Source organism: Gadus macrocephalus, chromosome 11 (assembly GCF_031168955.1).
Source record: "Gadus macrocephalus chromosome 11, ASM3116895v1".
NCBI classification, from domain to species: domain Eukaryota; kingdom Metazoa; phylum Chordata; class Actinopteri; order Gadiformes; family Gadidae; genus Gadus; species Gadus macrocephalus.
Window position 1 is genome coordinate 21014359 of NC_082392.1, and position 22094 is coordinate 21036452.

The 22094-nt window shown below is 42.1% G+C and overlaps 1 protein-coding gene across 5 annotated transcripts in view; it reads left to right on the plus strand.

Annotated features, from left to right (window-relative positions):
* The first annotated feature begins 521 nt into the window (after window positions 1-521).
* parp8 (poly (ADP-ribose) polymerase family, member 8) overlaps window positions 522-22094 on the plus strand; it is a 31972-nt gene continuing 10399 nt past the window's right edge. For 2 of the 5 annotated variants that reach the window (XR_009528140.1, XM_060065587.1), the window contains exons 1-11: window positions 522-683; window positions 1398-1545; window positions 1993-2047; window positions 2400-2437; window positions 15954-16043; window positions 16199-16269; window positions 16426-16494; window positions 18364-18458; window positions 19193-19253; window positions 21272-21362; window positions 21737-21803. Coding sequence is in view for 4 of the 5 variants with exons in the window: in XM_060065587.1 (XP_059921570.1) it covers window positions 672-683; window positions 1398-1545; window positions 1993-2047; window positions 2400-2437; window positions 15954-16043; window positions 16199-16269; window positions 16426-16494; window positions 18364-18458; window positions 19193-19253; window positions 21272-21362; window positions 21737-21803 (797 nt within the window). In the remaining variant the exon portion in view is untranslated. Of the gene's footprint in view, window positions 684-1397; window positions 1546-1992; window positions 2048-2399; window positions 2438-15953; window positions 16044-16198; window positions 16270-16425; window positions 16495-18363; window positions 18459-19192; window positions 19254-21271; window positions 21363-21736; window positions 21804-22094 lie in introns of those variants that run through there. The other 3 variants (XM_060065585.1, XM_060065586.1, XM_060065588.1) reach the window with 2 other exon arrangements.

The window sequence follows — 22094 nt, forward strand, 5'->3', positions numbered from 1 at the left end:
AAGGAAATAAACACCTTCAGTTCGTTCTAAAGTCTGTGTCTTCCGTTTATCAAAAGGCCTCAGATTATTAAAGTATGTTTTAGGGATAAGAAATATATATTTTTTAAAATCTAAATAACCAAGGTAACGTAACAGTAAACCCATCTAAGTGATGTTAAATATTAAGCAATGGCAATGATATGACGCCCGCTCAAACTTGAATTAGCTATACCGGACTACTCCTTTGCTGTGAATTAGTTCTCGGATCCTCCTGTCTCTCTGCTATTGTTATGAATTGGCATGATTTGTGTGATTAAATTAAGCAATGCAACACACAAAGGCCTAATGAATGTTGTTGATAAAGTTCGTTTTGTCATTTCGTAGCCTGAGTAAGCATAAATAGCGTCTAAATCGCGATTATTTTAAAAGTCTACTTTTGAGTGCGTGTGCGAGTGAGTGTGTGCGCGAGCATACGCGCATCTTTTGTGATGACGTCTTTAAAAAAGCGTTCCCCCTCGAAAACAATCCCCACTAAACACACACACGCACAACACACACAAACACACACCCACAAAACACTGGTCTCGAGATTATGAAACTCAGGAAGTGATTCAAAAGGGGAAGTAAAAGGAATCGCACTCCTGAGCGTTTTATGTCTATTATGCTGCTCTTTGTTAACGGTTTCTCCTTCTATGGCATTGCCTGTAAGTATTTGAGTTATAGCCTAGTTCCCATCCAGCCTATGTGTGCGTTTGAGACTACTTAATAGCCTATAATATGGGAAAATTTGACTCATTTTATTCTTCATCCTTATTATGAATGTTTGATACATGCCTGTATTTTTTAAGTAGGGTATTTTATCCATATTTTGTATAAACGTCATAATATTAAAAACTCAGTCCTCACGAAATATTGTATAGATCCTAGTTTTGCATTTTAAGATAATCATTATTATTTCTTGTTTCTCTGCCTCTGTCGGAATTATTTTTTAAGCCATTAAAACGGCTGAGATTCGATTGTGACTCCAATTTGATCCAATCTGAAAAACGGACACATTGTTGACTGTGCAATCGAGCCATGAGGAGGAGAGCGCAGCACAGGGACCCTACTCGGTTATAATAACGTGTATCCACCTATACCGGCCAGTGAGGTTGATTTCACTTTAAGAAGCTCTATCCCTTAACGCCATCCAACACCACCCGCCATTGTTAGGTTCAGCAGAGGGATGACGAATAGAGATCAGGGATTCTCCTTTTGAAATTGATCGACATTCAAATGTGCTCTACCACCTCGAGTCCCCACAATCTGTCGTTGTCCGAGATGAAAGCATCGTCAAACCGAGACTGATTGTGTGCCCGGTGGGACACACCTGCCCTACCAGAACGGCCTCAAGCGAATGTGTTGTTCTTGTGTTTCAGCCTGAAACGAAGAAGACACGAAACAACGAAGCCGGTGATCGCAGTGGGCTTTATTTCATGGGGATGTGTTCAAGGCAGGAGAGAATACAAAAAGACGTCGACATCGTTCTGCAGAGGTGCAAGGCAGAGAGAGACTGCCCTTTCTCCGGTGAGTGTCATCCTCTCCTGTCCCTGATCACACCCGAGTGTGGGAGCACACACAGCGTTCACCCAGGCCCGGCTGAAATATTAATAAAGCAACACAATACCCTAGCTCCGTTTAATATATATGTGTTTTCTAAGGACGGATAGGCCATGCAATGTTTTTAAGAATGCAGACTAAACGTAACGCAAACGACATTGACGTTGTATACCCCCCGATTGTATGCCTTCAAACCATCTTTAGTCATGAGAGTTCATTTGAATGCAGTGAAGCTGCACAATTTTGTATTCCTTATTTTACGTGTCTGCCTCGAACCCCTTTTGTTGTTGCCATGGAAACTGTACTTGTAATCTTTTTCCAAAAAGCCATACGAGTTGTAATAAATGTGTTATTTTATTTGATGATATTATTTATTCTATATTAATCATCTAATATATTCTATCCATTTTGCAGATTTTAGATACACTGACTCCACATTCACATTCATCTATGCAAAAGGATCTACAAGGTATGATATTTATAACTCACTTCAATCAGAAAACACTTTTCATTCACTATGTAATGTGGTTTGCATGAATTTGGGCAAGGCAATATGTTATCTGAAGGGATTCCCCGGAGATTTTGACATGCATCTTTGATTTGCAGTGTTGCCTACAACTGGCCGTAGTAGCATTCATTTTAAAGAAGTGGTAATATAGTCTGCAGTGCATGCACTCTTTTCTGAAATGGTATGTGTTTCTATGAATGTCTATGAATTCCATCCATAACGACTGCTTTTGGGTCTAGTGAGACAGCCATACCCCATTGGTCTTTCATACAATTAATAATACTATAATGACACCATGTTTCTAATCCCTTAGGGTGACGTATGCTGTGCATGTTTCAGATGATTATCCAGGTAAGGACTTGTGTAACAGACAAAGCATGAGCAATTTATTCATAACATGGGAAACTTAATGCCACCTTCTCTTTGGCTGGATACCGGAGAATTTACATTGAATATAGATTGTTCCTTTAATTTATACCTTTCTCCAATGTTAATTTCTCCCCCCCATATTTATGTTGTCCTTGTTTGTGGGATTGTGGGTTAAGTGGTGTGTGTTCAGGGTGGGGGGGCTTGTAGTTATGGATATGCGGGTGAGTGGACATGTGTATGGGAATGTTCTCCAGCGGGTGGATGAACAAAATGTAGTTTTTACCCTTTATTTCATACAGTGGTATTTTGAGACGTGGAACAGCATAGGTGTGACAAAGTTGACTAAACTAGTCAAATTCAAAGAAAGTGGTGAAGGAAATTCAGTTCAAATGCCGAGTGTGGAGGAAAACATATGGTCTTGAGGCAGTCAGATGAAAAGCACAATATGTATTGTTTAGGAACAGTTGTGTGGACGGGGTGCCCTTGGCCCTGGACTTATCCTCTGGGATCCTCCTCTAACTTTTTCCATTTTCTTGTCCATGCTTTTGTTAGCCCTCTCACTACTGCGCTCTCCTTTTGCATACCTTTTTGCATATTTGCACATTAACTAACTTAGTTTTGATTGGCCAGTGAGCCAAGGCGCGTTGTTAGACCTGGGCATTCGAGGCTATAGCCTCGGATCTTTTGGGAATAGCCCCGGATCTCAGTGCCATCAAATAAAAAAAAAAAAAACATAATGATGAAAATAGCCCAGTAGAATAGACTTGTTTGTGGTTGCAGTAGCCTACGAGCAGCCACAGATGCAGCATTGTAGCCATTGAAAAACGCAAAATGTTGACGTGTCCATATAAGGGCACCGGCGTTCGTTTGGACAACTGAAGGGAAATATAGTATACATTTCCTTCTTTGATGGTCTGATGCATTCTGTTCAAGAAAACTCCATAGCGCCCCTAACTTCTCATAGGACTGTATACCTGGTGAGATATGGAACTGCAGTCAGCTGGCGACTAGTGAGCTAATGTTTTTTACATCCTCAATCTAGATAGCCTACAAGGCGCACCCTATAAATCTACCTACCTAGGCCTACCGGCAATAGCAATATTGCGTTCATGAGCTTGAGATGTACCCCAACGACTGACACTGACACGTCTGCTATCCAGTTAGCGACTGACACACACTGACAAGTGATAACTTAAAAATGAAACTTAAATGCATAGTTATTTGCCCATTGGGGGAGAAAACGTCCGTTGGAGCAGTGATAGCTTCTAGTTTGCACTGATTCAGGACATAATCAGTGCAAACTAAGAGACCCGCAGTGAATTCAACCTGGTCCACTTGACATCGGGTAGGTGTATGACAGTGTTTATTAGGCTATAGGCTATTCTATTGTCTCATTTTGGCTGCTGGTGTATGTGGTGCACTTTCTTAACCTTAGCGTAAACATTAACCTATTCAGTAGGCCTGCCCTGACGTGAGTCAGACATGACGATTGGTCTTTCCTTTCCTTATGAAACTACGTTACAATTGCATGTTCATCAACCCGATTTTAAAATTTTCTTGGGGGATAAACCCCCGAACCTCCATCTTAAAAGAACTCTTACTTCTGGGCTACAGCTCTGAATGTTTTCAATTAGTATAGAAGCCCATGCAGCACAGTCTCATGCTCTCCCCGATCGACACGCCCACAGAAAGGGCAGCTAAAGAGTCAGAATAGGGCAGGCAAAAACATTACAGATTTGGTCGGCCCCCCGGCCGGATCAACACTGCATGAGCAGGCATATCAAATGTTACAAGTACAAACATAGATTCACAAATACTTTTAGTATTAAACCTATCAACATCTTTAAATAAAGTTGTAACTTAAAATACAAAAAAATAATAATAATACTAAAATACTAATGCTGCTAAAAATGACATTTTTTATAAAGGATGCCAAAACAACCACACATTGTTAAGATATTTTCACATATAACTAAAGCATGTGCACCTATCAGTGCAAGGGCTAAAATATGCAAGAGTAAGAGAACTGAGCGACTAGTACCGACTACCAATCGCTTCCACGTTTGACCATGACCGGATTATCTTTTTTCTCTTTTATTTTCTCTTTATTTCTGTGGCAATATTTGTTTTGCCCAAGACAGAATGGCTGTAGTGTTTGAGGGGATAAACAAGGAAAGGCCTACATTGTTGAGTAGGAGATAAGATAGGATTATAATAATAGTTGCAACAGTGACATTTGTCTATTTAAATATACTAGATTTTTCCGCACGCACCTCTAGTTGTAAATAAACCCATAGCAATAATGTGGAAACCCCAGTCAATAATGTAAAAAATTTCTGAGCGCATAATATAATAACATTTTCCCTATGATGTTACAACGTATAACATTCCTCATCCTCATCCTCATCGTCATCCGCTTATCCGGGGTCGGGTCGCGGGGGGAGCAGCTCAAGCAGGGGGCCCCAGACTTCCCTTTCCCGGGCCACATTGACCAGCTCTGACAGGGGGATCCCGAGGCGTTCCCAGGCCAGTGTTGAGATATAATCTCTCCACCTAGTCCTGGGTCTTCCCCGAGGTCTCCTCCCCACTGGACGTGCCTGAAACACCTCCCAAGGGAGGCGCCCAGTGGGCATCCTTGCCAGATGCCCGAACCACCTCAGCTGACTCCTTTCTAAGTAAAGGAGCAGCGGCTCTAATCCGAGTTCCTCACGGATGGCTGAGCTTCTCACCCTATCCCTATCCTTGCCGCATTTGTAAATCAGGAGATTCGACCCTGAGGGTGATTCACACTTGTTGCTTTATATGCGTACATCAATGTTGTTTAAACATCAGTAGAATCAATGGGGGGGATAAGCTTGGCCGCTGTCACTGTTGTTTGTTTTGATTTGACCATTACAAAATGGAGGCAGAACGTGCAGAACTTATCGCCATCCTCTTAAATGTTGCTAAAATGATGCACCATTTGCATCCACAAAATCCAAAGCATCGAACGACGAAAGACTGGAGCATGAGTTAGACAAATAGAAGAAACAACGATAAAGTAGGTGTCGCAAACAACTGTGTTACCAGAGAAAGAGAGCGTATTCTTTTGCTTCATTTCAGATATAATCAACACAAGGACAAATTAAGTTGATTTCTGTGTTTAACTGAGAAAACAGGAAGTGGAAGGACGGGACCCTATAATGTTCAGCTGAATGTTGTCAGTAATAATAATAAAAAACATTTTCTAAAAACGTGCAGCTGTGAACTGATTTATTGTAATTTATTGTATGATGTGTACTTTTAGGGTTATGATAAGACCTATCTTTTAGCGTTCACCACAAATTACTCTTAAAAGCAGTGCCATCATTTAAATATTTTTTAACCGAAAGATGTAAGACACGTCTCTATTGGCCAGTCTCGATCGGAGTGACAGCTTGGCAACATCCACAGTTAGTAACGAGAGAGGGAGTTCTATTTCATGTAGGCTACGCCGTCTAGGCTTCGCCTTATGGGCTTGTCCCGTGCGGGCGCTTGCGCGCCCTGAAAATTCCGTAGGCCTCCCTGTCAGCCGTCAAGGAGACCATGGCAGAGTAGAGCAGGGCGATGTTGTTGACCGCCGCCGCGGATTGAGAGGCACAAACGAACACCCTGTCCGTCAGGCCGACAATCTGCTTCTGGAGGCGGTCGGGGGGCAGCGGCTTTTCGGATGTTGCCAAGCTGTCACTCCGATCGAGACTGGCCAATAGAGACGTGTCTTACATCTTTCGGCGTAGGTCCCGCCCACGAGATTCAGCTCAACAGCAAGCAAAGCTTTTGGATTTGCAAGCAAAACTTTAGGATTCGCAAACAAAGCATTTTGATTTGCAAACAAAACTTTTGGATTCGCAAACAAAACTTTTGGATTTGGAAACAAAACTTTTGGGTTTGCAAACAAAACTTTTGGATTCCCATTAATATATTTTTTATCACATTAATTTATCTTGCAATAAATTTTTTTTGGATTGCAGTGTCGATAGTTTTGCTCTCAAATCTATTTTTTGATTGCAGTGTGGAAAGTTTTGCTCTCAAACCTATTTTTTGATTGCAGTGTGGAAAGTTTTGCTCTCAAACCTATTATTTTTGATTGCATAATAAAGACACAAATCTACCTCCATACCATAGGCAGCCAGAATGACGTCGGCAAATACCCGTATTACTGTCGAAGATGCCCCCGCCACTTTTAAATGATTTGTTTGGCAGCATTTTGGGTACCCGGCGGAAATTAGGAATGGCAGTAGAGTGACTGATAAGACACGGACAATACCAAGTTGTCAGTGACATACTTGGTCAGACTCTGTTTGCACTATTTGCACTCTGTATTGATGGAGTAGAACTTTGATTTGGTTTTGCACATAATATTGTTTGCACTTGAAAAAAAAGAGAATTATTCAATTTAATTTATTTTACTTCAACTTTTATAAATTTTAGTTTTAGTTTCAATTTCATGAATGTTAAGAGTTATAATAAAACATTTCAAAATGCATGTGCAACTCGGTTAAATAAAAGTCTGTTGGTCCAGTCATATATTTTGTCATTGTAGTTTTCTTAAAATCTCGTCTCGTCTCGATCTCGTGAACCGAATATCGTGTCTCGTCTCGTCTCGTGAGCTGAGTGTATCGTCACACCCCTAACATTGAACATCAAAATTGTTTCAACATGGGCTTAGGCAGGAGATAGACGTATGAGCCGAAAACGGATCGGTAATTATTTATTTATTTTACTGAACACAGCCTGCATGATGGTGAACTAGATATGTCAAAAATATAACTTCACACGTGTGTCTTTTTAAAATGTATTTGTTACCAGCATTCGTATGGTTGATCAGCAGAGAAATAGTCTGCCAAAGACGTTGACCTTGCTTAGCAACCGAGGACGCTATTCACCACCGGAAGTTGTGAAGGCCCATGCAAGTCAACAGAGCGTTCAACAGCATTGAGAAGAGCCATGTAATAAATAACGATAGTCACATTCATTATTCGATATTCTACGTGACTCAGACTATTCGACTATTCGACGATCGTTGCCCGCTATGAACACCACATTATGTACCTCTGTACGTACACCTCTGTAACCGCTCCGAAGTGACTGTACCGTGACGGTTCGGTACAAATACGTGTACCGTTACACCCCTAGTGTATACGTGCGTGCATGCAGTGTTTGTGTATTCGCGCGTGCTGTGTGTGAGCTGCAGGCTGCTTGGCACATGCGCACTGACCAACTTAAGTAACTTGTGCGGCAGGCCTGCTATTATATAGTAGTAAGATAAATACATGAAAGAACCGATGATTTTGACATATATGGCATACGTATATGCAAGGTTTTCCCTGGCTGAAATTAGGCAGAGTTGTTACCCAGGCCCATTCTGCAGACAAAGTGGAGAATGTGCCAAACATTTTGTGCTCATTCTGGGATCATATTTAATCACAACATTAACATCGACTTCGCGTTAATATACTCCTGATGACTTGGCAACTGAAAGCACTCACCTATCCAGTGCATCCTGACTCTGATCGTATCTATCACCGGACCCTTCCTCTTCTTGTGGTGTTGCGCTACTTTGGAGAGGGGTAGTTGCTCTTTTGCTACTTCCAGACCTGATACGTTTACCGCATGTCGACAGTAACATGGATTATTACTTTGTAAATGCCAATAACATCAGACAATGTCTGCACTGTTTCAAATGCCCTCATGATTCTCCTCACAAACTCGCTTTATAAGGAAATCGTGGATTCTACGAGCCATATCTGCAAAGCTGAAAACGTTACACTTGTTGTGGAGGGACTTTAAAGGTCCCATGGCATGCTTCTTTATGGATGCTTATATATAGATTTTAGTGGGCCCTTAATACAGTCTTTGAAGACGTTCAAGAAATTCAGCCTTGGTTGAGAATTACAGCAACTACGAGCCAGTCCCACAATGAGCTTTCTACAAACATGCCGACTTTTAGAGGCGGGTCAAGGTAGAGGTTGGGGTTGTGGCCCTTTAGCAGCTTGCAGCCATGGTATCATGCACTAGTGTTGGATTTAATGATTCGTTTCCGTGACCCAGTTCGCATGATTCAGTTCGCCAAGAGGAGTCGTTTGCGAATCGTTCGTTCGTTCGTTCGTTCAGTCGAGTTTCCGGTAGCACTAACTCCACCGAGTCTCACTGACTCAGGTGAGAACCGTGCAATGGCGTGCATTCCATGATGCGATTTACCGCTACCGGAAATCAGGCTGAACGAATTAATGATTCGCAAACGACTCCTCCCAGCTCAGTCGAGTTTCCGGTGAATCGATTCACCGGGATCTCGAATGAACTGGGAGGAGTCGTTCGCGAATCAGCCTAGTTTCCGGTAGCGGTGAATCTCATCATGGAGCGCACGCTATTGCACGTTTCTCATCTGAGTCAGTCAGACTCAGTGGAGTTAGTGCTACCAGAAACTCGTTCAGTCGCGTTTCCGGTGAATCGAATGGTGAACGAGACGAACGAGAGAAACGAACCGGTGCGGTTCGTTCGTCGTAAAGACTTGTTCATTCAAACCGGTTCGCGAACGACCGAGCCAACACTACCATGCGCTCGTGTTTACAGTGGATGTTTCGCAATGGCGAGGCGCACACAGCTTTTGGCATTGTTCTGTAAATATTCCAGAACACTCCGGGTGCTCTGGGAGGAGTCCTGGAGCTCTATATCTAAATAATATTTTATCATATTATACATAGATATCTATATCATATAATATATATTATCACGGCCAAAAGCTGTGTGCGCCTCCAGACGATATTATGAATCTCAAACGAGTGAGTTGGGTTCTCCGACGTCTCTGGTTCTTCCACGTCCACATCAATCTTAAGTAGACTGAACCAGGACATGGACGAGAAAGGCATTACTGCCCGCGATTGTTGACCACGATTGTTTCCCGCCGGAGCCCCGCTGCCGAGGCACCACCGTCTCGGAAGCGGGCAGCGGGCAGCACCGAGGCAGCACTGCCCTGTGGTAATGGTGCCTCGCGCCAGCGGGCAGCAGGGTCTCCGGCGAGCGACAATCGCGGGCAACAATCCCTTTCTCCTCCATGTCGCGGTTCATGTACTTCAGGAAGTCAAAGCCAAAGTTCCTTTCCCACTATTTCTTCTCAACCATGGCTGAGAGAACCGCCACTACGAGTCTCGTTGTGGAAATACCAGAGACGACAGAGAACCTGACGTGTTATGCGCCATAACACCAACAGCAGAACGGTTATCCAAATAACAAAGAAGTGTACAACAGTCGTAGCTCATTGTCTCATTGGCGGACCAAATTCTCTGAGCGGGCAACGCAGAGAAGGGGAGGTAACTTGGCCCCTTGTGATGACATATGGGGCCAAATTCGAGATCGGAGCGTCTGAGCTTTAATTTTTCAACGGCAGAGCAGGATACCTAGTGCTCCTTTTTACACCTAACGCCATTTCTAGTTACTGTGGGACCATAGGCAGGCTAGGGAAACTCATATTAATGTTATATAGTGAAATGTTCATGTCATGGGACCTTTAAAGGACTATAGGTTGTGTTTTCTAGTGATGGCTGGCGGTTTGTAGTGATTCAAGGGGCTGCCGACAACTGCCTCTCCGAAATATGGCTAGTCATGCACCCCAATAAAGCCAGGCCGCTCAGAACAAATGGACCAAATAGACATACAAATGAAGGAAATATGAGCAAGGAATAAGCACACTGCTTAGTCTCATCACCAAACAAACCCAATATAACCTCATCCTCATCGTCATCCGCTTATCCGGGGTCGGGTCGCGGGGGGAGCAGCTCAAGCAGGGGGCCCCAGACTTCCCTTTCCCGGGCCACATTGACCAGCTCTGACGGGGGGATCCCGAGGCGTTCCCAGGCCAGTGTTGAGATATAATCTCTCCACCTAGTCCTGGGTCTTCCCCGAGGTCTCCTCCCCACTGGACGTGCCTGAAACACCTCCCAAGGAAGGCGCCCAGTGGGCATCCTTACCAGATGCCCGAACCACCTCAGCTGACTCCTTTCTAAGTAAAGGAGCAGCGGCTCTAATCCGAGTTCCTCACGGATGGCTGAGCTTCTCACCCTATCCCTAAGGGAGACGCCAGCCACCCTTCTGAGAAAACTCATCTCGGCCGCTTGTACCCGCGATCTCGTCCTTTCGGTCATCACCCAGCCCTCATGACCATAGGTGAGGATAGGAACGAAGATCGACCGGTAGATCGAGAGCTTTGCCTTGCGGCTCAGCTCTCTTTTCGTTACAACGGTGCGGTAAAGCGAACGCAATGCCGCCCCCGCTGCTCCGATTCTCCGGCCAATCTCACGCTCCATAGTACCCTCACTCGCGAACAAGACCCCAAGGTACTTGAACTCCTTCACTTGGGCTAAGGACTCATTTCCTACCCGGAGTAAGCAATCCACCGGTTTCCTGCTAAGAGTCATGGCCTCAGATTTAGCGGTGCTGATCCTCATCCCAGCCGCTTCACACTCGGCCACCAGCCGATCCAGTGAGTGCTGAAGGTCCATGTATATCACAAACAGGATTGGTGACAAGGCGCAGCCCTGGCGGAGACCAGCACCCACTGAGAACGAAACTGACTGGCTGCCGAGAACACGAACACAGCTCTCGCTTTGGGAGTACAAAGATTGGATGGCCCTGAGGATAGACCCCCTTACCCCATACTCCCGCAGCACCTCCCACAGTTTCTCCCGGGGGACCCGGTCATACGCCTTCTCCAAATCCACAAAACACATGTAGACCGGATGGGCATACTCCCAGGCCCCTAGACCCAATATAACAGCACTCACAAACACACAATACCTGGGTATTTCGCACTGGCTAAACACTGGACTGCCTTTTCCGAGGCACTCAAGACGTCACGACCAAGGGGAAACGCAAGGTGTGTGTGGACATGTGCTGTGGCCTCCGAGAGAGAGTCAAGCTTTTCAGATATTCTAACACTAAGATGAGAGTGGATGGTGATGCTCCGTCTGAGCAGCGATTTATTTAATGCCTCTGTTCGAGTAAGGGTTAGGCTTTCCGGACAATTATAGCATGCTAAGGTGTGTGTGTGGTTGGGGAAGCTCCATCTGAGCAGCGATAGATTTTATGTCCTCGTCCGAATGAGGGTTTGGCTTCCCGGACACCTATAGTTTAAGACTAAGGTATGTGGTGCATTTCATATGTAACATCGCTCATTATAATGCGCATACACAATAACGGAACAAAAAAAGTTTCACAAAGTTTTGGTTGGTTGTCTGGGTAGACTTACAAGTATCATGGGCGCACACATACAGAGACCAGGTGAGACTTAATTTATATGGCGACGTGTGTCTGACATAAGTACACAGTTAGGTCATCTTTAAATCTACCAACACAATTTAAGCACGCACACACATGCACGCGCAGACACACACACGCGAGCGGACCCATGCGTTGAAAGACAACGGTAAGATCGATCCCGCATCCCACAATGTCTTGTGATATTGATATCCCCCCCTCCTCCCTTCCGTCTGTTTTAATGGCCCTGCTGTCGACAAAATCTCCCAGGTAAGACGTTCTGTCTATAGAATGTAGAAATTGCGATAAAAGCAGTGAAGAGACAATTCAACGGCAGGTTGTTAATTTTATCATATAAAAACCGTTGAATTCAAACATCGCGCCGACCGGCATATCAACACACAAGTCATGTGATCTTAAAGAGACAGCGTCCCTATAACACAGAACGAAAACATGTCAACAACACAGTATGCTCATAATTAATATTACTCTCTTCCTTGAGCCCGAAATGTCTTGCGATTTTGATATCCCCCTCCCCCCTGCCGAAGTGGTTTTATTTTAATGTTTTGTGTGTATGCTATGTGTGACTGTAGGCTACTGCTGCCTATCTTGCCCAGGACACTTGAAGAGATGTTTAATCTCAATGACGTATTATTCTGGTAATAAAAATAAATTAAATAAACATCTTAAACTCTGACGTCAGGTAGCCAATGTACAATCCACAATCTTGCCCTCACACACCGGCTTCTCCCTCTCCCCCTCCCCCACACAAGCCTGTGCTTTATTTCACTATGGTTAGCTAGGGTGCTGCCTTGGCTGTTTATTTCAGTTGATATTCACTAAGGTGCTTCTGTAAATTAACACAATTTTCAGCTGTTTGTTATTATTATTTTCAACTAACAAATAATTGTTGCAATGCATTTTTTAAATGTCAATGCACTTTGATCCCTGAATAACAGTAAAAGCTATTGAATAATTGATTTGCATGCATAGTATAATACACTTTCCAATGAACAATTACCACTGTAACCCATACATTTACTCATTTTATAATGTAATCAAATGCTCACACACAAGCTGCTTTCAGACAGAGGTGTAAATCCTGATATTCTCCTGCTATTCTCCTGATGGACCGTATGTGTGAACAACCTTCCTTACATTTGTATCTTGAAAATCTCCTGAATAATTTTATAATTAATAATTTTCTCTGTAGGAAATGTAAATGACCTTATATGTGAATGAGGAGTAGAAGTTGGAATTTCTCACACCACTTGAGTGGGAGTGTTGATGACGTTTCTGCATGTCATTGAGTGGCTCCCTAAATGATAATCCGGCTGTTGCCTTTTGTTCGCTGAATGGTTAAAAAATATTTAAATGTTGGCACTGCTTTTAAGAGTCATTCGTGGTGAAGGCTAAAATAAAGGTCTTATCATAACCCTAAAAGATAATCCGGAAAAAAGACTCAAGACTCACCTGTTCAGAGTCCACCTCGACACTGCATAGCCACCGTCCCCCTTCTGGCCCATTGTACACTGTATTGTGTTGTGTTGTGTTGTATTGTATTGTATTGTATTGTATTATAGTACTTAACTGTGTAGCAACTGCAGTAGCTGCTATCATTGCTGTAACACGGGAATTGGTTAGCCTAGCGATTGTTGTACTTGCACTTGGTTCTATGAACATCCATTCTGTACCGGCAGCGATATATTGATGCACTTTTTATGACAAATGTACTCATTGTAAATCGCTTTGGATAAAAGCGTCTGCTAAATGACCTAAATGTAAATGTAAATGTAAAAGTACATATTACACAATAAATTACAATACATGAGTTCACAGCTGCACGCGTATAGAAAATGTTTTTTTATTATTATTATTGACAGTCAGCTGAACATTATAGGTTCCCGTCCTTCCACTCCCTGTTTCCTCATTTAAACACAGAAATCAACTTCATTTGTCCAAGTTTTAGTTATATGTGAAATGAAGCAAAAAAATCAGCTCTCTTTCTCCGGTAAAGCAGTCGTTTGCGACACCTTTCTTCTTCGTTATTTCTTCTATTTGTCTCTAACCCAAGCTCCAATCATTCATCAATCGATGCTTCGGAATTTGTGGATGCAACGGAATATATGATGCTGATCATTTTAGCAACAATTAAGATGATCATGATGAGTTCTGCCCATTCTGCCTCCACTTACTGTCAAATCAAAACAAACTACGGTGGCAGCGGCCACACTTATCCAACCTCTTGCGAACTTAAACCCTACATCATATCCCACCCCCCCCGTTGATTCTACTGATGTCTCAACCACATCGATGCCTGCATATAAAGCATCAAGTGTGAATCACCCTCAGGGTCGAATCCCCTGATATACAAATGCGGCAAAAAGTAGAAAATGATTATGCTTGCTTCATAAAGTAAGGAGAACATTATTATGCTTGCTTCATTAGAAATGTTATTATATGATGCGCTCAGAAATTTCTTACATTATCGAGTCGACTGGGGTTTCCACATAATAGCTATGGGTTTAATTTAGGGATGGGCAAAATGATTCTTTTCCGGGAACTAGTTCTTTCAGTTTAGTTCACTATAACGATTCGTTCGTTTGATTAGTTCGTTTTGATTCGTTCGTTACGTCAGATTACGTCATTTGACGGGGAATCTCACAGGTGTCTGCCCCCCCCGCGAGACGGCCCTGAGCATAATTTAAGCGACTTCTAGGCTCTACCCCCCGTGAAAATCGAAAAGATATACTATATAGTATAACCAATATTTATACCACTTGATTACTCGCTATCTGTCATTCATGGTTTTATAATTATAATTTTATTGTACTTTAAATTCTTCATTATTCAGGCATTACAGAACTTTCATGGTCATAAATAAAAAACTCTAACTGCAGTTTAATTTCTTTGTTTGTTCTCGAATTGACGTAGAATTGAGCAAAGACTCCTGGGATTGGGAAATGCGTTTATCCAATAAACAGATGGAGGTCAAGTCCATTTTCGGAAATGTAGGGGGATATATGAGTGGCCCCATGTCGAATGGTATGACCCAAGATACGTCAGACAGAGAAAGCACGCAAATTCGACGGTACCACCTTGTCATTTGTTTACCCAGGTGCCATGGCAACACCATTGCTACCTCTCATTGGCTGAATCTTTGAGAACGTTGTAGACTCAATCGATATAAGGTTGCGGGGAGACGAAGCTCTGTTCGTTTGTATATTTTATTTACGTGACCATATTTTTGTTTTATGTTTTAAAAAAAGAATCAAAGATCCAGTTCTTCTTGGTTTGGGGAACCAGTTCTTGTCGTTCACGTTCGGGATTTGTTCGTTGTGAACGAATCGGTCGCGACCGACTCAACCCTAGTTTAATTACAACTAGAGGTCGAGCATGCGCAAAGAGCGAACAAATAATAACGCTCTGTTGAGGATTCCGCTCTGCTCAAATGCCGATGTTTGTCAGACACAAAAACACAGAAACTCATTGTAGGCCTAGATAGATTTATATTAAACCCTTTGTTGAAATTAGATTCAAATTGTTTTGGGGACATTTTTACTTTACTTACTATTTGGTTTCTTTACACTTGAAAGACACTTTTTTTTTAATTAGTTTTATTAACACATTGGACTATGTTTCATCCATCTTTCCCTTATTGACAAACGAGGTCCTTGATATCAGGAGAAATACACATTGAATATCAATATGATCAATCTAATAGAGTGCTATTTTGTTTGCAAGCAAGTATTGTCTAGCTGAAATCCCTGTGGTGCCCATCTTTCCCCACCATCCATTCATATATTTATAGGAACAAACTAATAATAACGAATCAAGCTGTTGAGAACAATAGGCATACTCTGGTTGCATTTCGTTGCGCAAAACCGCACAATAATCGTATTTATCGTGTTTTTCAACTTCCGTTACATATCAGTTTAAGCCGCATTTAATATGTGGTATACTTCATATATTGTGTATCATATACAGAACACAGTTATATCTCACATTGGAGCTGTCATGACTGATGCTTCTTTCTGGCGAAGCAGGGTTTAATGGCAGTTCTGCTATCTTTGGTTTGAAGAACGGCAGGCTTCCCTTCGTTGGCATTTCATCTCGCATTCTTTGTTGTACATGTCGTTTTTCCAGCGGTTGGAGTGGATCCTAACTAAAATGCAAAGTTGAATCTGTCTTTATTTCTTTCTTTCTTCTCTTGTTTTTTTTTTTACAGACAACACATACGTATCAAACTCTGATAACAACGATGATGTTTTAATCACAACAGATGCTATTCCTGTCATTTTTCATAGAATTGCATCAGGTGAGAAAACATTTCATAAATTCGCTGTAATGGTGTTTTTTTATTTTGGAATCAAAGCTATGCAACAAAAACTGTTACTTTGTGTTATACTGAAATAAGAAAAGAGAATCGAATTGTTTTGTTATTTGAACATTTTCCTAATTTGTTTTCAACAGAGATTAGGCCCAATATCGACCCTGCTAACAGTCTTTTTGTGAAGTCTAAACTTCCGCCTGAAAAAAACCAGGTTGGATTTAAATTGTGTCACCTATTCAGTGTCTATACATGTTAGCAATATTTATGACATATAATTTACAATATTGTACAGATGCAAACATACTTTTCAATCATTCTCACTTTAAATCCCATTGATTAGTGTGAATCTTGTGTTTTTGTTGTTCAGTATCATTATGCCATAGAAGAAGACTCAGAGGGTGACAACGACTCTGAGGAGTTTTACTATGGAGGTCAGGTAAGGAAAAAATGGGATGTAAATGCTACTCATTGTTCTTGTGTCAGACTGTCTGTACAAAAAAGTATTATATCTATCTGTGAAGTATAAGTATGTATTCAGCATTTGCTCAGGTAAATCTCATGCAGTTGTTCACCTCTTGCGAGAGATACCAGCACAGGCATAGCACATAGTCGCTGCTGACCCATTGCAACAGTAGTGTAGAGACAACATACAACAGGCTGTTTACCATAATTGCAAGGATGACTCTGAAATAGGTGGAAAATAAAGGTAATATGCCGACATCTCGCAGTCCTGATTCAGTAGAAAGCATAGATTTCGGCAAGGATTACCAATAAGGCTGTGCGGCCCCAAGAGCAATGAACGTTGTCCGCTTCCTCTTTTAAATGAATGCATATAAAGGCATAATTACATGTTACACAGTGTGTAGCATAATGTAACATAACATTTAATTGATTGATGTCATGTTTCATACACTCAAACATAATTCATTGAAATAGATGTATGCCCAGCGTGACTTATTGCGGCCACGTGATGCTACTTGGTTAAGCTGTCTCTCTTTTTCAACCACTTTCACAAAGTAGTGACCTAATAAGGAAGCCTTGCTTTTGATACCTCGAGATTGATTTCTCTATTAAGCCAATGGGGCCTTTATCAAAGAGGTGTAATAGACAGGTTTGGATCATTAAGTTAATTATGTAAGCGTACCACTAAGTTTATTTCCTGAATACAATTTGTGATGTCCAGATTAATTGTATTAAGGAATTTGGGAAGCCGTCTTCTCTACAAGGAAAAGCCGATTACAATCTTTCCACCCGAACATGATCATGTTTTGACTCAGAGTGGGCTCGGAGTGAAGGGTTTATTTACAGATGTGTTTGTCTGCAGCCCATCAATGCATTATGATTTAACCCATCTGAGATAGTTAAACAATTTAAAAATTCAATACGTGGCACTGTTGATATGGTGGAAGGTCAACAGAAATCAATCAATGTATGGGAAACACTGCATTGACACAGAACTACTATGCTTGGCAGCATAAGTATCATGACATGGCTCAAAAAACACTCTATTCATGCTTCCATAGAAAACTCAGAAATATGTACAACCCCAGTAATTTAACTAAGGTAATCCAGGTATCCTGCCAGATTCCTATGTAGCATTTCTTATCTTAATTTACTTAGATAATTGTATAGATTACTCTCGGTTTCAATGTGTTGTTGACTAATTTAGTCTCACTAACTGATCTTCTATTTATTTTCTACATAATTATAACATTAGAATAATCCAGGGTAGAGGCTACTAAACTATCTGCATGCATATGCAAACAATCTATACAATCTTTATTGTTGGGGAGATGTAAAGAAAAACACAGGTATCATTGTTTAAAGATCCCATGGCATGAACATTTCACTTTATGAGGTTTTCTGACATTAATATGGTACCCCGGCGGCAAGCTGCTCAGGGCCGCACCCCTTCCCTCCACCTTGATCCGCCTCTAAAAAACGGCATGTTTGTGAAAGCTCATTGTGGGACTGGCTCGTAGTTGCTGTAATTCTGCACCAAGGCTGAATTTCTTGAACGCCTTCCAATATTGTATTAAGGGCCCACTAACACATATATAAGCATCATAAAGTAGCATGCCATGGGACCTTTAACATACAATCAAAGGAACTTAATATCAATGATATGTCTTTCAAAAGGCATTGTACAGGCCCTGGTTTTTCTAAGGGGCTTTCGTGCTATATTTCTAAATGCCAAAATCTAAAACAGTGTGTATTTGTGAGAAAACCCTGATCTTTTGTTCAGATATATCTCTATGAGTTCAGATATGTTTTCTTTCAGCTAACTTTCTTCACCTTCTGGTAGGTGAACTATGATGGTGAACTCCACAAGCATCCACAGCTTGAGGCAGACCTGCAGGCAGTGAAGGAACTATATGGAACCCATGCAGTGTCTCTCAGGTACAGCCCTACCCTGTTCTTCCCATAGGAAATCCTACATTCATCCAGAGATCACAACCCTTATTTGACAATGTTGCTACTACATCAATATGCCGGAAGGGCATGGAAGTTTACTACAGAGTACAGAGATACTTTTCCCATAATTCCTACCTGATGGCTAAGTAAATTTTTTAAGGTGGCTTTCCAAGGTATGTCCACATTGTGGACATAAAAATGTGTTTTGAAATTGTTTTGAAATCAGAGAATAGGTGGACACAATGAACCTTACCCACACGAAAAAATCTCAATAAACTGGTCTTCACTTAGTATTTATTTGTGTTGACATCCCCCTGGTACGTACACAGAACTATGGCAGGGCACGCGCGGAGATATTCAATGTATTAAGAAGTCTCAGCTAAAGGTCTTAATATTTTATTCTTAAGAATTGAAGATTATCTGGAGAGGGTAAATAATAAACCTCATACCAATACATGTCAAACGTTTATGTATTTTATGTGTATGTGTGCATAAGCTTCATAAGCTGTGTTGACCGCTGCACTGGCTCGATATCATACGCGAGCAGGATACTTTGGTTGTCAGTTAAGCCGCACTTCTAAATGATTTAGTGCAATCTAATACTGTGGGCCAAGTGCCTCCTATAATTTCTGTCTATTTGTAGGAGTTTCTCTGAATCTTTGACCACCCACACCCACACACACTACAGATTTAGCCAATGCATTTCTGTCATTCTGCAGGGAATATGGTGCCATTGATGATGTGGACATTGATCTGCACATCGATGTTAGCTTCCTAGACGTGAGTACATCCAATATGACTTCACATGTCACACTGAATCTGTAGTGACACTCTGACGCCCCGTGCCCACTACCTCCGTCAGTTGACCGTTGCCCATTGACTTTGAATGGGGACGGACGTGCAATGCATTGTGGATCCGTCCGTTCAGTTGGAGCGTTCGCCACCGTCAGAAAGTTGAAAAATGTTCAACTTTTTCGGCAGCGACGGTTCCGTCATCCAATCAGATCGCGTATGCAAATTTAAGCACTGTGACGCGACTCGGGCTCTGACGATACTGGAAAGCGGGAAAGCGGGTAATCTTGCATCGCAACAAGCAGGAAGAAGCGGGAAGAACCCGGCGAAGCGATTTGATTGGCTGACGGATGCCTCTGCAAAGACTACTCCCCCATCCGTCAGCCACGCCTTCCCACGTCCGTTGACTGACGGTGCAGTGGGCACGAGGCGTGAGTGTAACGGCTATGGTCATGCCCCCTGTCAGTCCTTGTGTTTTTCCTCTCCCTTGTCTGTCCTTTGTTCGGCGCTCTGTCTCCTTCTCTTGGTGTGTGTGTGTGTGTGTGTGTGTGTGTGTGTGTGTGTGTGTGTGTGTGTGTGTGTGTGTGTGTGTGTGTGTGTGTGTGTGTGTGTGTGTGTGTGTGTGTGGGTGGGTGGGTGGGTGGGTGGGTGGGTGGGTGTGTGTGTGCGCGCAATGGGCAGGGCAGTCCGTTCATTCTTCCCGGCCCACTGAATACCATTCATCCAGGTCACCTGTTCCAAGCCCCACACCTGTTAAACATCTCCAGCTAATCAACTCTGCTGTGTATCTACCCCGGTTCTTCACTCACTCATCATTGTTTCAGCCAAAGCTGATCTTTTCATGTTGATGATCACTACCCGTCTGCCTGCCTTCCTGCTTGTTCATCTGCCTGCCCGACTTCTCATCTCCCTCGTCCACCGTCTTTCTCAGCTCAGCTCTGTCCTCCGCCATCACCCTTTCCACCTCCTGCCTGCCTTGCCTTCTCATTCACTTCTGTGACATTCTCATTCCCCTTTTCCGCTACAATAGAACCCTTTTCATTTATCCTCCTTCCATTGTCTTTGTCTGCGTTTGGGTATGTCTTCTATTCGCAACACTTATACTACTGAAATACAATTGAAAGTAACATGTAAACTAAAATGCATGTTAAACATAATTAAATTTGGCCGCACATTGGGGATTGATCGAGCACCTAACCAGCTGTAGCAATGTCCAAGATATATGAACGGATATTTCACATGCAAACGTATCACTCTGTGTTGGTCCTCAATTGAAACTTTTGGCATCTTTGGATTGCTTTTCACTCTAACCATGATATTAAAGGGGTGTGTTTTGAACCCAAAAAAATGTTACTAAAATAAGACAGCAATTAAGAAAGAGATGGAGTAAAATACTCATATCCATAGGCCTAACACTCCTATTATTTCTTCCTAATATTGTTTGATTTCAAGCTGAAACAGGGGGTTCACTTACACTTTAATGACTAACAAGCTAAGGATGGCTTTCCCTGGCAGTGGTTTTTACCACAACACTTGCATGAAGTTGCTTAACAATGGTGAACACTTGGGGAACTATGTCTCTTGATTGTTCATGGGGAAATAAATGTAGCCTAATCCAGCCGTTTCAAACAATAAAAATGTGACATTTCCGTCTGTTGTTTTCAACGGCATTGAAGCTACTGTATAAAAGCAATAACACATGCCAGGGATATTGGCGCACCTTTGGTGTGGCATAGGGCCATCTGGCAGCCCCTCCCTTTTTTCTGTTATCACTAAATTAAACTTTAATATATATATATGTATTTGTTTATGTTCTTATGACCTAAACAACTAGACAGCAAAGGACCTTTGGCCTTTTTTTTTTCAGCAGTATCATGTCCAGTTCACTTTTTTAATGTCAAAATATCTTGGAGTGCCCATGCAGCAACAGTATTTCAAAGAAATGTTCCAAGACAAACATTTTGTATATATATTCACTATTTTTTTCTCTCAATGCTGTCATTCAGGAAGAGATTGCACTGGCATGGGATGTCGTCAGGAGGGAACCAGTTATAGTGCGACTCCACTGTTCACTGACACAGTACCTAAATGGAACCGGTGAGGACACTCAACCTGCTCTTCTAGAAAGTCTTTAAAGGGGACATATACCACCAGGTGTGAGTGTGATTAGCCTTACAAGCCGTTTCGAAAATCTGCTCCATATGACATCACTAGTGGGCGTGTCCACCTAGATCTGTGCCGGATAGATGAGCAATGTAGACTTCAGTCCACTGGGTAGACTGGTAGACTGATCTATCCAGCACAGATCTAGGTGGACACGCCCACTAGTGATGTCATATGGGGCAGATTTTCAAAATGGCTTGTAAGGCTAATCACACTCACACCTGGTGGTATAATATGTCCCCTTTAAACTCATGTTTTTCATTATAAATGATAAACACCAATGTAACCTTTTTCTCTTCTTTTTACAGTCCCAACAGTTGATGTCTTCCAGGTATCAACAAAGGATAGATTTGGACTGGGACATCAGCTTAAAAAGTGAGGGAAAATGTAAATTCATGGTGTGATTCAACGCTATTTTGTGGTGTTGTTCTAATGTGTGTTCTGTGGAGTCCCAAAGGTAAGCACGATTGCTTACAGAGCTTCGTGCTCTGAGAATATTTTGTTTTGTGTTTATGGACAATTGGCTAAATAAATGGTGCAATTATAATCATCAGTATCAAACATCGGCTGTTAACACAATGAACATATTTATCATATATAGGATTGGCTCAATTGAGCTTTTTTCATTAATGACAGCACTATCAAATCATCAAGAAAAAAGATCAC